The 16,579-nt window shown below is 45.0% G+C and overlaps 1 protein-coding gene across 1 annotated transcript in view; it reads right to left on the reverse strand.

Moving 5' to 3' along the window:
* The window catches only part of iars1 (isoleucyl-tRNA synthetase 1), a 47,663-nt gene that overhangs the window by 26,861 nt on the left and 4,223 nt on the right, over positions 1 to 16,579 (reverse strand). The window contains exons 5-13 of the mRNA XM_049022081.1: positions 15,408 to 15,490; positions 14,838 to 14,955; positions 14,435 to 14,582; positions 13,342 to 13,429; positions 12,293 to 12,353; positions 11,692 to 11,787; positions 9,851 to 9,973; positions 6,533 to 6,624; positions 3,187 to 3,285 (exon numbers count right to left, since the gene is read on the reverse strand). Of these exons, the coding sequence (XP_048878038.1) occupies positions 3,187 to 3,285; positions 6,533 to 6,624; positions 9,851 to 9,973; positions 11,692 to 11,787; positions 12,293 to 12,353; positions 13,342 to 13,429; positions 14,435 to 14,582; positions 14,838 to 14,955; positions 15,408 to 15,490 (908 nt within the window). The remainder of the gene's footprint in view (positions 1 to 3,186; positions 3,286 to 6,532; positions 6,625 to 9,850; positions 9,974 to 11,691; positions 11,788 to 12,292; positions 12,354 to 13,341; positions 13,430 to 14,434; positions 14,583 to 14,837; positions 14,956 to 15,407; positions 15,491 to 16,579) is intronic.

Consider the following 16,579-nt stretch of genomic DNA (forward strand, 5'->3'; position numbering starts at 1 on the left):
GCTCATGAATAATTCCGCAGTTTAGATTTGTCCTCTGAATTTTTCATAACATCCACATTAAAGAAAAAGGATAAAAACCGTAAACCTAAAACCACTTGGAATCACTCTTCAAACGAATGAATCCCTAAAAAACATTTCCCCCTCCCCATTATATGTTCATTCATAAAATAATCAAAAGTGAAAGAAAGACACTGATCTAGTGAAGCATATTTGTGTTTATGATGATTTCAAACAGACAATACACAGAAAAATTGCATTTCATGCAATTAAAATCAGGGCCTTTGTTTTAAAAAACAAATAATAAATACAATTACACACAAATTGGTTTCTCCTTTAATCAGTACTGGAAGCTTTGTCATCAATACCGGTGTACCGTTATATTAAGTTTCCCAGAAATCTGTCACGCTATAAAAAATAGAGAGAGGCTGCAAAGGAAAAATCATTATCTGCTTCTTCAAAAACAAAAAATCCAAACACATTGTCTACAGTAAACAAGAAGAAAACTAGCATAATTTTGTGCAACAAGACACCTTGGATCACTGATAACTTAAAGCATATTTTTGCTTTATACCACGATGTAATAATTCATTCAAGAGGAGGAACATTGCTGGATGACTATTACCACCTACATACAGCAAACTGCTGTCCTCTGATTACTGATAATGTTTGATAATGTTTAATAATTTACATCCAAGCCAATGGTGTTTCAGTAATTAAAATGAAGAAACCCACAAACTGCAAAACAAATACGGAAAGATTAAGCCACCGACCGTTCCTGCTTCATTCACCCAAGTGCCTAATTGTCATTCCAGAGCACAGAAGTAAAGGAGTAAGCAGGGAACAAAAGTTAAAGCTTCTTTAAAGGCACCCACCTCTTCCAATTCTTCTAGCATGCTTTCGATTTTTTTTGGGACAAAACGCTGCCACTGGAGAATAACTGTGATTTATATAAAGTCAGGTTACAACAGCTGAGCGATGAGTTCATCCATTCCCATCTGTGAGAAGCATTTCTATTAAGACACCCAATATATCAATTTAAAAGATCACCACCCCCACCCAGCCAGCCTAAATGTAGGCTAGCAAAGGCAGCCTCGTGGAGATGCGTACACCGCTCACCGCTACCTATAAGCTCCATGGAGCCTGAGCAGTTTGTTTTTACCCTTATCTTTGCAGTGGATGGTTGTTGAAAGCATTTTCAAAAAACTATTTCACTAAGGAAAACCCAGTAAATTGGTTATATGAATGTCATTTATCCAGCTTCTAACCAATTATCCTGAACGGGGTCAAGGTGGGGCCTGGGTCCTGGAGCCTAGGCCTGGCAGCAAAGGGCACAGGGCAGGGGTACGCCCTGGACGTGAGGCCTGGAGGGGATAGCAGAGTACCCAAAGGAAACCAGCAGGACACGGAGGAGAGGAGGCCAGATTGAACCTGAGCCATTGCACCGGCAGCATCGTTCATGACCACATGTAACCAACATCAAATCTTTCCTTCCTTTGTCATTTCAGGGCAAACAAAAACAATCCATGCAGCAACCAAACGAGAGCCAAAGCCGCACGCGTCAATAACTGCATTCTGTAATGCATTATATAATGCTATATAATTTAGGGGCATAGTGACTTTTAATTATTAAGTTTTAAAAAGACAAAAAACCAGCCCACCCCCCCCCCCCCCCCCGAGACGCGGCCCCTGCAAGGTGGGAGAGGCGGGGGCTGATCTCCGTGAGACCGCGCCTCCGCCATGCAATCGAGACGCCTCATCAGACGGGACGAGGCACCAACGGATGCATGCCAGCTCGGCTGACGTCAGCACAGCTACATTACCCTACAGAAACCCATGTGACCGTCCAGACCCGCGGGTCCTTTCCAGATCACCGCCACATGTCATTCCTGCTTGTACGCCGGGCCGTAAGTGAGCATCCGGGTTCTGTTCCTAATGGTCGGCTCACATTTTGGCGCCGTAATTAAGATGCACGCTAACTGGAAAAAAAATAATTTATCAACTACGGCTAAGCTGCTAAAATTAATTCCATTTCCTTTCACGTAAGATGATTAGATACCTTGCCCCATTAAAGAGTGGAGGAGAAGCATCATAGTTAGAGATGAAAGCATTACTTTTTTATATAGTAATTTAAGGTACTATTCACTCAAAGCAGACTGCAAATTATTTTTAGATATTTTTTGGAACATTAACTTCTTCATCACCATCAATATCCTCAGAAATGCAATCTGCGGGGCTGGTAACCAAACAGCAGTCGCATTAACGCAATTGCACGCCGAGCGCTTCCCGAGCAAACAGACGTGCATGTCAGCATTTCCGTAGCCCCGAGACGTCGGGAGCGAGGATCAGAGCGCCGCTCACTGCCCACGTCTCCCTGGGAAAACGCCGTTCGCACAGTAACTGTTGAAACAGCATCCAGCACACGCAGCGGATCCATGGAGCGACGCAGACGCCTTTCATATTTAATGCATTAAAAGGCGCGCGTGCACACGCACGCACACACACACGCACACGCACACGCTTCCACCAAAGAAACCAGAGGAAACCCCACGACAACACGGGGAGAACATGCAAACTACACACATGGTGGAAACTCAAATCCTGGTCCCAGAGGTGTGAGGCAACAGTGCAAACCACTGCACCACTGTGCCATCACCTGTTTTACTTTGTCTTTTGTTATTTGTATTGTTTTAAAATAATAAAAAAAAACATTATGATTTATATTTCTTCGTATTGTACGTTTCCTATGGAGCACAATCCAGAAAACAGGTGGAAAGCGCATTTCACTGCACAGATGCATGGCGTGTGCGTGTATATATGCCAAATAAAATCTGAAACTCAAGCTGAAGTCTGATCGTGTTGAACAAGGAGAGAGCAGGCTGTACGGGATAAGCGCTGGGAATGGGAGTGCGTGGAATAGGCAGGTACATTTACAAAAGACTCTGGAATAACGACTTACTTCCTCTAGTTAAGAAACACTTTAGTGGGTTTAAGAATTTTCAGTGGGTCTTTCCTGGTTTCCATTTGGCTGAAGTTCTAAGTTTAGCTGATCACAGAAACATTTGTTCTCATAATGAATCAGCACAACCCAACCCGAAAAGGTCACTTTTCCAACTCCCAGGATCTTCCAGACGACACAAGGTGGGTCAATTAAGACTAAGAGGATGGATATTGTTTTCTAGGACTCACCAGTAGCATTTGCCGTTGTTGTCCAGCAGTTTGTCCACCATTTGTTCCACTCGCACAAACCAGCTTGGCACAGCCTTGTAGATTAGCGGAGTATCAGACCTGTTCCCATGGGCAGAGACAACAGGAATGGCTCAGGAACATTCAAACATCTTGTTTGAAACAGACAAATGTGAACATTCAGAGATATTTTCAAAGAAACAGATACTTTCAGAACATCGTCCAATAAAAGGCAGATGTCGGACACTGTTCTCTGAATGTTCACAAAAGATGAACGTGAATTTTCAGAGAATGATGTCAAAAGAAAGTGAACATTCAGAGGACACTGTCACACAGGCAAATCTTTACATCCCATAACACTTTCAAACAGACAAACATGAACTCCTAGAACACTGTCCAAGACGACAAAAGTGAACTTTCAGAAAACACTTTCAAACAGAAAAATACAAATACTGTATTGCATTTGATTAGCTGCCTTTAATTGGCTCTTATATATCAAGATAATTTTTAGATTCACGTTTGGATTTTTGGGTGTTTTGCACAGCACTAAGTACCTTTGGTACTTTCCCTTGTCCACTGACTTCCGGTCAAGTACCAGTACCAAAGGTTTCAGTACCAGTAGTGCCAAACCGGCACAGAAATGAAATGCCGAAAATAAAAAAAAAGGCAATTTGCTTTCATCTGATGGTGCTTCCATTAAAGGTATCTGCAAGGATACAGATGGCCTCAATGCCCAGATACCATCATCATTTATCCTGACAACGATGAAAAAGCTGTATGTAATTTAGTCCTGAAAAAAGTGATTAACTTGTGATCTCTTAAAGTAACAGCCAATCACAAAAAAAAGTCATTTTGAACTTATGATTACTCTACGTATTGATATGACTGGTCTGATTATCGGCTGAAACCTTTTAAAATGCTATGTAACACTACATTCTATTCTTCTTTCTAAGCATATTTGATCACATTTTAGCGTCTCCTCTTCACACTCACATACACAGAGAGCGAGAGAGACCACACATGGATATTCTCAAGGAGTTTGTTCTCAGTTTCTGTCCACCGTTAAGCTCTGAGGAGATGGTTAAACTTGTGCTCCCAGTACAAGCTGGGACATCTCTCCCAGCTGCACTAACCCATTCATTAATATCAGTCCCTGCAGCCCCCCCATGGACTCCTTTACCTCCCCCACTGCAGCGCAGCTGTCTTCTCCGAATTATTACAGCATCGCTCTTTCGGCGTTATCTGCCTTGGCAATACTGCCGCTTCTTTAATGGTTTATGGAACTTGGGGCTTGGCTGTTAGTGATATCATTAACAATTTAGGGAATTTGGATGGGCTAATTTGTATAGCGCATGTTTGGGTCATTATATAGATCTAATATATTATATATATAAGAAACTTACGGAGATCTTAGATAAAAGTCTTCAATGAAACCACATTCTGCTGAGTTTTTCAGGTAACCAAGAACATTGCGGTTCAGTCCAGACACGTTAGGAAAGGAAAGATGACCATCATAAATCCATCCAACCATCCATCCATCCTGGGACACAGGATAAGTGATCACGCTGTAACACACCGATAGCCCTGGACGCCGTATGATTCACACACACTGTTAATTGTGGGCGGTTTCTCCTACTGCGCCGGTTGTCTAGAAAATCCTGCAGCCGCACCATTTCTCAGGGAAAACTGGGCCACGTTCCGGCGCTGCGCTCGACCGCTCACAGAGGGAACGTCAATAATTGATGTCTGGAGGCCGCAGTGCCCTCTTGTTTGTTCTGGTATCATCACTTTACAGTCGATGAACCACTAGAACGACATCTGCAGGACAACAGGAAGTAGCGCTGCACCTGAATGGCGAGATGGGAGCTCACCGACACGAGAGAGACCCAAACCAGAGCGGAGAAGCCAGACCAGAAGAAACATACACACACAATTTATATAAATAAGTGAATTATGTAAGTACTTACATAATCACTTATTTAAGGTACTTGTATCCTTAAGAAAAAAAAGTGTGTGTTAAGAGAGAAATAAAAATAACCTGGGACATTATCACCAAAACCAACCCTAAAAACACACACCTACAGCTGTGGGTTTGCGAAACGTCTGGACCTGTAATATGTTTTGTGGCTTAAAACCAGCACAATTAGCTATGTCTCTGAGGACTAAATACATGCCTCAAGTAACTACTGTCTGGTAGAAGACGGAGACTAATAAAAGGGTTCAGGTGTCGAGGGCCCCCGGTGGCCAGATACCCGGGATGCACGGCTTTCACCTGCCTGACCTTCATTTCGATGACGCTGATCCCTGCCAAGCAGGCAGATGAAATAAGACTCCATTTCCCTAACACCCGGGGGGGTGGGAAATGGGGCTTTTTGTTTTCATAAATTACAACCCCCCCCCACGTGACGACAACTAAATCCCTCCCACATCCAACTCTTGATTTCTCCATCCATCAGAACTACAGGTACCTCTCAACTGACGCAAGTAATCTGTTCCACAATCTCGTGCATAAATCATATTTTACAATATGTTGCACTTAACCCCGCATACCAATCCAGACACCTTATAACAAAAACACATAACAAAAAACTAGCAATACATACTAACAAATACATGTTAAATAAATCAAAAGAAAATAATTAAATGCATCTTTAGTGTACGTTACGCTTTTGTGTGAGTGTTTCCATAAACTATCAATCTCGGTCCGTATTTATATTTATACAATTTCACTCAAGTGAAGAGCTGCCTGTAGCTGGATTTAGGTTGTACAAGACAACTATTTAACACAGAAAAGTCTAAAGGGGATCAGCGAAACTACCCTCTGATTGTGGTTATATACTGGAAAAGGCCCTCAGCAAAACAACATGTGAAAGACGCGCTGCGATCCAAGATATATAAGCAGCCAGTTGAGATCCCAGAAGAAGCCCACTGTCAGACACTCGATCATGGCCATCTGAAGCCTGCCGCTAGGCCCTCGATCGATGGTGACCTGAATGTCAGTGGTAGGACTAGAAGCCTTTAGCTACATGGTTTCCACACTGTAGATTTTAATCGCCTCGCTGAACAGGCACTTGATCATTCCGAAAGGTTCCATAAGACCCGGACCGTCGCTGAGCCAGCAGAGGAGTACTATTGACGGTATGCTAATATTCGGCACGGTAACAGAGGTCTTCTGCCAGCTCCACCTCAAATCCCCAGCCTTGGATAGATTTGTCTTGGCCATTCTTCAAGATCAAATAGGACCAAGTCTTTGGACTGGGGAGGGGGGGGGCGGGGGTGACAGCAATCCTTCCTAACCATGGGACAATACCACACTGACACCTCAAGGTGCCACGAGAAAGGCACTCACCTCCAGCAGAAGGGGTAGCTGTGCTTATAGGAGCCAGAGGTGACCAGGCGGCCATTCTCCTTCAGGTACTTGATAATGTTCTTGTCCGCATCCTGGAGGAAAGAGTCACACAGTCATGCCCTAGACATCAGAATCAAGCTTTAGGCATTTATAGTAATGAAAATGAAAAATGAAAGGATTGAAGGTGCCCTATTATGCTTTTGGTTTTTCCCTTTCCTTTAGTGTGTAATATAGCTTTGTGTGTAAAGGGTCTCCATCTTAAGGCCCAAAGTACACACCAAAGGTACACACCTCGCTAGACTTCCAACCCTCATTTCTGTGACATGGTGATGTCACCTTGTAACTTATTGGCCGTCTACCTGCAAAGATCTGTCTGTAAACTGCAAGACATGGGTGACCAATCATAGCACACCAGGCTCATCAGGGGTGAGGTTTAAGGCTCTAACAGAGCATTTCAGACAGAATTAGAGTGAATAGAGGTGTAAAGTATGTAAAAAAAAAATAGTGTGTTTGTGGAACACTGAAGCATGTAGACCCAAAAAATAAAAACTATGAATGTTGAAAATAAGCATAAATAGGGCCACGTTAAAGTCAGTATTAGTGGTTTAGACTTCATCCCATGCTCATAAGCAATAGTTCATCCTTTGATTTTCCTACATCATCCATCATGAGCTGATTATACTGAGAGGTAATAAACTGATGCAGAGACAAAGGAGCTGAGGGTTCAAGGGCACTGCCCCCCCACAACCCCCACCAGCTGTCTGACCAGATTACTCACTGATCTGCTACTCAAAGTCATGACAATAGTTAAGTGTTTACAACACAAGCCATTGTTACTAGCAGTTTCAGTAGCAAGTAAAGGTCTCTCCTGCTTCCAAAAGCACAACGTTCCTATGAAACCTTTCATAAGGGGAAATGGTGCAAAGCGAAGATTTACCGTGAATTTGCATGGGAAAGACTGTTGAGCATTTTCAGACCAAGAATAGTCTACCAAATCATAGCAAATAACGCATAAAAAAATAAACACTAACATAAAATAACACTAACACAGCAGAACAGCCGGAATGACATGATAAATCAAAAACCCGTATAAAGCAGGAATGTCTGTACAGTGTAGTTTCACTTACAAGAATCAATGCGTCCGTTAATGACAGGGATACGTTTTGAGAAATGCAGTACTCATATTTATAAACAAAAGGTACCGTTTCTGGAGACTGAATAAACCCATTTTAACTCCATGTTTTACATGTTTAACATCTAGCAGATGCATTTCATCCAAAGTAACGTACAATGACAAAGAAGGGCAATTGGAGGTCAAGGGTCTTACTCCAGGGCCCAACGGTGACAGCACTGTGTCGACCATGGGATTTGAACCAATGACCTTCTGATCACTGGCACAGAGTTCTACACGGCGGAGTTTCACAGCGCCCCTTCTAAGGCACCACACAGCCTTTTTACAGTTTCTTATTCATTTTCATTAAATAAGATCGAGGTCATCGATTTCAGAGATGTGACGACACAATCTGCCGGTGATGTGAAAGGAAACACATCCCTTGTACCTGACGCAGGGACCTCAAACGGGTCAGCAGGACCGGCATCCATCAGAAGCAACATCTCCGCTTTCTTAGAACAAGGCTGCTTTGTATGTTAACAGTCACAAGTGGCAGGAAAATTCTGGGGATATTGGTGGGTATGAGATGGAGGGGGGAGGGCATTTGGTCACACCCTCCCCAGGTAACCGCCACCCAAGTTTGTGGATGTGAGATGTATATAACAGCGTTTCACTATTATACACGGTTTGGACAGGATGTTGGGCAGAGAATGAGAGCGGCCCCAAGAGGTACACTCCCCCCATGTCCAACATCAGCCCTTCTTACACAGTTGCCATGGGTGACAAAAACAAGTGAGGCCAAACACTCTAAACATGTCCCTTCAACGTGTGGCCGGTGCATTAGCAGATCTGAACCCTACCACCCCAGCCTCCCCCGTCCAGCCAGTAGCCGAATCCCCCCATTTACAGGTCAAGAGAGGTGCCATGTTTCAGATCCTCGGAAAAAACAGGCTAACAAGCCTGGCTAATAGTGAACCAAAACAATTAAAACCAATTAAAAACAGGAATAGAGAGACAGGCCTTACAAATAGGGCCGGTTATCAGCACAATCCCGATTCAATCTGATTCCGATTCCATATCAATTCCATAGAAATTAGATATTAAATACTATACAACAGCTTTCCATATTTGAAGAGGTTTCTAAAAAGATTACAAATGCAGAGTCACTGGAAAGGAATCAGGAAAATCACTAAAGAATGGCCAAAGGCTTATATACCAAAATCTTTATTTGGGGAATATATGGGTATAGTTCCACAAAAACAAAACTAACCGGTGTCTTTTGAAGCACAAAAAAATATTTCTGAGCGTAAAGAATAGCTGAAAATAAAAATGGGCAAGTCTAAAACTCACATGCCATGCTGCAGAAGTACTCTAACTTAAAAACATGCACCCAGACATGAATTAGAATATTTTTATCCGAGAACATACAGGTATTGTTTAGGGCTGGGAGTCGGCCCTGACTTCACAATTCGATTACATTTTGATTCACGCACTCGGAATACTCCATTACCGTGACTGACAATACACCAAGATGGCGGCACGAAGCGATTGAACAAAATTACCGCAACCCTCCTACAGGTGAGAAAACAGAATCACCTATACGATAAGAGGACCGATGCGAACAAAATTCTGTGAAAATATTCTCAAAGTCCTGGGAAAGGACATAAATTAACTAGATCGATCTTGGGACTTTGTGAATCGATATCGAATCATCAAAACCAGGATTGCGATTAATCACATAATCGATAATTCTGAATGTGATGAAGTAAAAAATAATAAACAAAACTAAAACGGCATGAAGACCAGCTGCTGATGGAATGATTATAACATGAGAGATGTTCATCCCTCCGTCCATCCATTCATCTTATAACCACTTATCCTCATCAAGGCAGCACGGGGCACAAGGCTTGATTAAAATATTTGGAATATTTCTTTAAAATCAAAACTAAACTGGGGAAGTATAATTTAAAAAAATAAAACGCTAAATAAATTAATTCAAAATTAAAAAGGAGCTGGAGAAATACACATTAATAAGTAGTACCATCAGCTAAACGTCTCCACTATAATAGCTTAAATTATCAGGAATACATGCGGCCTGCGATGGTGTAAGGACTACAGGTCACACACACACACACACACACACACACACACACACACACACACACACACACACACACACACACACGCATGCGCACGCATGTACGTACCTTCACATACTGTCCGGCAAAATGCGGCACTTCTGAGGTAAAACTGCCCGAGGGATCCACAGGACAGATGGGGGGGTCATCTCTCCGGATGATTCCATACTCTGTGCAGACCCTGTAATCATCCTGCAGAGACAAAGAGTCAAACGCATTCAGCTGATTGACAATAAAAGTGACGTTCTCTCTCTTAAAACCTGAACAAAAGCTTGAGGCCAGCCGGAAATGTAACACTGCTCAGGCTTGGTTATGTTCTGCAGACATCATTAGTATTAGGATTTATTAGTTTAACGTCTTTTTACTAAGCTGCCTGAGCGTCTTTACAATTTCAATACTGAGTGCTTGGCTTGCATCATCCCTGGGCAAATCCACAGTCAAATAAGCTGAATAAGTAAACCAAAAAAGGGGTTTAAAAGTCCCTCATTTCAACAATTCTTGGTCTTCATGAAAACTATCAGAACCGACAACCACCAAAAGAGGGCAATTTGTCTTTAATTTTTTTCACATCAAAGGGATCAAGCTGTGAGGGCTGACCTACATACTGCTGACCCCCCCCACAAGCACTGAAACACATTTGTTAAAAGCCGCGGAGGCTATGAGCGCCGGCCTCGCTCTTGTGACCACGCAGCCCCCCTGACAAGAACTGTCGGAGGCCATCACCGCCACTCCTACCCCCTCTCGTTTGCTGGCACCTCCACGGACGCCTAAAAGCGAAAACCAAGGGGGAGGGGGCGGGGGCGGGGGAGGGGGCGCTGTCTCGCTTCGTTTCAGTCAGACTGGAGAAAATACTGCCGCGTGTGGGCAGACACGGTGCCCCATACAAGAGTGGCAGCGGAAGGATTTTAAACAGGCACCGGCATGGGACACCTATAAATGCCAGAGACCCATTACCACCCCACCACCACCCCCACGCCCCGAATTTCCCCAGCTGCACCTGAAGTACAGCATGACCAATTTACTCATCAACACAGCAGGGCCCCTGAACGGCAAGGACCCAAAGAGCAGGGGCGTGATGCGACCGCATGAAGAGGCGCAGGTGGTTTACAGCAAAGCACAGCGCAGCTGAACACAGCAGACGTCAGGCGCCTATTAATAAGCCCAGTGGCTGAAAGTTGTCAGTCTCTGGCCTCCGCCAAGACAGGGAGGGATGGTTTAATCCAGTGTATTAGCTGGACTCTGTACAAAACATCTGCTGCTGTGATAGGCTGCTGTGAGCCAGGCCTTTGCTGCTCCTCCAATCAGAGACCCGCTCTGGCACATGAGGCTACGGGATTGGTGGAGACGCAAATGAAAGGAAAGTCTGTTGGCCCCATCCTGATGCTGAAACATCCAGAGGTAGACATTTCAGGTTAAAAAAAAAAGTAAAAATCCACATCGAGATTTTGTTTCAATCAACCAGTTGAGTACTCTGTGACTGAGTCTTTGTGCTCAACTGGTTGGTTGAAATAAAATCTTGGTCTGGATCTTTACCTTCTCTAAATGAGCACATCTGGAAACATCTAATCACCATTCTCAGCAAGGCAAAGACAGCACTGAAGTTTAGACTTCCCGAGAAACAGAAAACTAACACCATCAATCAATAGGTCTGCAGTTTGTATCCCGGCTGCCCTAGGATGCTTTAGTGTGTAATGGACCGAAAACCTAAGTGAACACAGAATCTCAGTCTCAGTTACAACAAATCAGTAACGATTTAAAAGGGAGAATAAATAGATTTTTAAAAAAAAACCAAAGAACAAATATTTAACCAGCCCAGCCACTAATTAAAAGCGAAGGCGTCAGTTACAGGGCGCCAGAGTGAAAGAATCACAGGCCAAATTGGGGTGGGGGGGGGGGGCACATGTACTCACCGCTCCGAAGTACGGTGCTTGGTGGACCACGCCTGTGCCCTCCTCCTCTCGGACATAGTTGTCCGTGACGACGGAGAAGGCGCCTTGCTCCTTGCACTGAAAAGGAGGGGAGTGGGTCAGACATGGGGGGGGGGCAGCGATAATGTGAAGCGATAATGTCCCTCCTCCCCTCAAGGCACAAGGAAGACACGCATCTCGGCTCTTCTCTGTCCTGGCACCTAGTTGGTGGAATGAACTCCCCCTAGATGTCCGAACAGCAGAATCCTTGACTGTCTTCAAGCGACGACTCAAAACTTTTCTTTTTCAGAAATACCTGACGTAGAACTTCTATATTCTTTCTCGACTCTTATTCTGGTGTGTGTTTAAAAAAAAAAAAAAAAAAAAAAAAAAATCTACACTACTCAATGGAGTTCTCAGAGATAGTATTCATAGCTTGGGTCCTTATTGAGCTAGCATTGGAAATTCATTGCAGAGTCTCAAAGCACTTATGTAAGTCGCTCTGGCTAAGGGCGTCTGCCAAATCCTGTAAATGTAAATGTAAATGTAATAATGTGAAGCGATAATGTGAAGCGCCCAAGTCGGAATGCAGGGCAAGACTCACACTGATGAAGTAGTCAAACAGTGGCTTGTACCTCTTCCCTTTCAGGACCTTCCCAGGGAATCTGGGGGGAGAAAAATAATGGCGGCAGACCAAGGTTATGTCAGCGCGGCCAATTACCAGGAGATAATTAAAATGCAAGCATGCCAACGGGTCTGGTACCCCGCTCACTTGCACGCGGAGCCTCCAGCAGCGAGACGGCTCACTGGGGGGCGGCTCAGATCAGCACACCTGGCCGCCTCCAACCCTGCGCTCTGCGCACCCAAACTGCTGAGCCCCCCCCCCCCCCCCCAATTCACACTCACACCCACACACACCACTAAAGGCTTCAGACGGCTTCCCCAGCTAAATGTAAACCTTTCAGCCAACATTTAATGATTAACATTTTATGTTTTTACTTATTTAGCATATCTGAGATATGTTTGGAGTCGGAGAGCAGCAACAGCTACCATGGACCAGCTGGGGTTAAGGACCTTGCTCAAGGGCCCAACGGCGTTATAATTACTTTGTCGGCCAGGGGATTGAAACCTATAACCTTCTGGCTGGCGGCACAGACAAACGACCTGCCAAGCTAAACACCCCCCCTTTTTATATATATAAATATATATGTGTGTTTTGACTCATTGCTCAGAGGCACAGGATCTATAGGCAACAAAGTCACAAACTGGATATAAGGATGGACAGACAGAACGACACATTCAGGTAGGTAGACAGACACAGGCAGGGCGACAGGGCACCGTAATTAAATATGCATCCTCCATGTATCATACGGACCACCGGCCGGATCCACCGAGCATGAAGAGAACTGAGAGGCAGAATTCCGCCCAGTGTGACAGCAGCCGTCTATAATGCTGCCAATAATCAATCACTAATCGTGCAGTAATAACTGGGGAGTTACAGGAAACGGCTCTCTCGCTCTCTCTCACACACACACGCACGCGCACACGCGCACACGCGCACACGCGCACACACGCACACACGCACACACACACACACACACACACACACACACACACCTCCCCCCTGCCCCAGAGGAGAGGCGTGCCGCTCACTTGTCCAGAACGGTGTAATCAGCCTCGGATTTGTAAAGGGCTGGTAGGCGAGCCTCCATCAGGATGTAGACCTTCCCGCTGGCGTTATCTGGAAGGTAGGAGCGGCAGGTGAGTAACAGGGTGACGGGCGGGGGGGGGGGGGGGGGGGCCTTGAAGGTCACGGGGGTCTGACGGGTCCCGGCAGGGCAGCCTCACACTCTCCGCCAAGGCCCCATTAATGCGACGAGGCGGCCGGGCCCTCGAGTCAGGCGGCCGACCAGGGACAACCTCAATCCACCTTTCAGAGCTCACAGAAAACAGCGTGTCAGGCATGGGGGGGCGGGAGAGTGACGTCTCCCACAGACTCGGCAGGGATACTGAACTGACACACCTTCCCCTAGGATTTTGCGACGTGCCCCTTTTAACATAATATTCTCCTAATGTTTAATATGCAGGTGAGAGAGACACAACAAAAAACCTAAAAGAATAAGAGGCACACGATCGGCGCTGAATAACAGGACCCAAAAAGCCATCAATAAATCACAGCACTTCCCCTGCACGGCGAGATAAATGACTGCGACAGGCGGAGCGCGAGCCGATAAAATTGACGCAGCACAGGCAGGCGACGCCGCATTGGTATTCCGCGCAACTCTCCCATGCAGCAGGCTGCAGCCCTGCTGCCACTGCAAGTGGTGTAACAGTGCCCCCTACTGGTTACTGGGGTTCAAAGCATGTCAACTGGAAACTAGGTCAACCAATTACCACTGCCATCTTTAGTAGGGTCCAAAGAAGGGATAAGAGGGAAAAAACTGTTTAAAATTAAAAAAAAATTATAAAAATCGCTTAACTCAATGACTTTCAGAACCTATTTTTACATGAACATTGACATCTCAGATTTTAAATGACCTCCTTTTAAACAGCTTTTCCGTCCCTTTAGCAGATGAATAATGACCTGTTGAGTTCACCTGAAAGTATTAATCAGGATTTAACATAAACCGATACAGATCTTATTAAGCTCAGGCGATGTTATAAACCTCTCCTTCACATTTTGTCAGACCGCAATTAGAAGACGGTAAACAGAAGCATTTGGGTGAAACCAGAAGCCGCTACTGACCTTTGACCTTGACATACTGGAACTCGGCGTTAACACACAGGGCCAGGTTGCTAGGGAGGGTCCAGGGGGTGGTCGTCCAGGCAACCAGACACACACTCTCATCACCCTCCAATGGGAAGTTTACAATCACAGAGGGGTCCTGGACTTCCTGTGAATTTGCACAAACATGAAGGATGACGATGACCACTGAACAACCACAAGAAAATAAAAGAAGCACAGCGGGAGAGGAATAATGAAACGATACATCTAGACATCGAGGAATGAGAGGAAAAAAAAAAGCCACATGGATTTCAACGCCGCTTCCTGACCGCGGGGGAGAAACAAGTTGAAAGCCCTCGAGGAATCTGAAGCAGGCAGAAACGGAGTCGCTGCCCTCGTTTCGCTGCCGGGAGGATTAACTGACCTTGTAGTTCTGGTGCGACTCGAAGTTGGATAGCGGGGTGCTGCAGGCAGTAGAGAAAGGCATGACTTTCACCCCGCGGTAGACCAGGCCCGTGTCGTACAGCTGCCGGAAAACCCACCTGAAGGGCACAGGGGCAAAAAGCAGTTTATAAGTCACACGCTGCTCGCACCACAATTCCTGTTTGATCAACGGGGCTGTTTTTTAATTATTTATTTTACTCATACAAGCCTCCAGCCTTCAACACCGCAAGCTGCTTAAAACAGGTAGGAGTGGGATTATAAAAGGACCCTGAAATTCTCCCCATACAGCCCCACCAAACATAAACCCTACAATGCTGCTCAAATGGGGGGTGGGCGGGGGGGCAACTAATTTTGCTGATTCACAACCCCAACAGCCCACTGGGAAGACATATGGTATACCAGACGGCCACTGCAGCCTTGACTGACTCAAAACTTCCACAAATCATGGTCTGCTGATTGGAATAATTGGCCGTTAAGATTGGAAGATGCTGGGTAGCTCTTGCTCAAATACTGCTTACGCTTCATCCTCCTAAACAGGACATCCACTTACCAAACAGTTTCCATGAACCAAGGGTAAAGAGTCTTGTAGTCGTTCTTAAAATCAATCCATCGCCCCATTCTGGTCACAGACACCTAGCAGGGCAATAAGAGAAGAAAAGGCAATAATGTATTTGCCAAATTACTGCGAACGATAGCAAAACCAAGCAGACCTTTGATCAAGATCAGGCAATGAACAGCCATTCTGAACAAACTTCTTTCATACGAAGCATTAAGTGCTCTGGAAAATTACATAAGGCCCATAGAGAATTTTACAAAATGTCTGAGATAAGGAAGCACACCTCTCTTGACGTGACAGAACTCTACAGAGAATCTCTCTCAAGGCCCATCGCTCTCATTTCAGTGCCTGCGGCTGGTCCCTTATCGGCCTGCTGTCATTCTGACTCCCCAATACACAGTTTTGGCTCTTTATTAAAAAAAAAAAAAAAAAAAAAAAAAAAAACGACAGACCCTCTGTGGCCCAATTCCCAATCCTCACTTTCCTAAACTAAATACTAATCGCTTTGAAAAGATATAGCAGCCCCCAGCCGATGCTTGTAAAATCCACACAAGGAAAGTGTAAAAGGCTGCCATCTACAGGTAATGTCTGGAATAGCAGAAACTCTAAACATAAAAATAAATATGGCACCCTGGATACACAGCTGTCAAGGTGAGGGCCAGTCTTACAACAGCAAGCGAAGAGGAAAACTCCAGCTACCAAAAAAAGCTACCAGCTGACGTTCTGCTCAACAGCTAAGACTGAATTCGAGAGCCACTATAACCTGGTAGCGGCTTGCAAAAAGGAACCACAGACCATGAAGGGTTCTGCTGGATGGGATACATTGGCTTTAAAACGTAACTAACAAAATAGTAGCTTGCAAAGAGGAACCAAAAGGCATCAACCAGCTAATGTGCAGCTCGATGAGTTAAACTGCTCTAACAAATTAAAGGCATGTAATGATGGGACCCGGAGACGGAAGACCCATACCCCCATATCGCTTTCTCCCCCTTACGTTGTCTACTATCACTTGGGCACCTAAATGGTGCACAGGCCTCTACTCCAAATGTGTTTGTTAAAAAAAGGGCCTGACATCACATTCATAAGAGGGCTGCCACAGGCTGCATTCCTTCTGACGACCAGTGAGGCTTCAGCAGGAGATTCAGGCTGGAATTAAGTGGCCGTTT

This window comes from Brienomyrus brachyistius, chromosome 8 (assembly GCF_023856365.1).
Source record: "Brienomyrus brachyistius isolate T26 chromosome 8, BBRACH_0.4, whole genome shotgun sequence".
In the NCBI taxonomy this organism is placed as follows: domain Eukaryota; kingdom Metazoa; phylum Chordata; class Actinopteri; order Osteoglossiformes; family Mormyridae; genus Brienomyrus; species Brienomyrus brachyistius.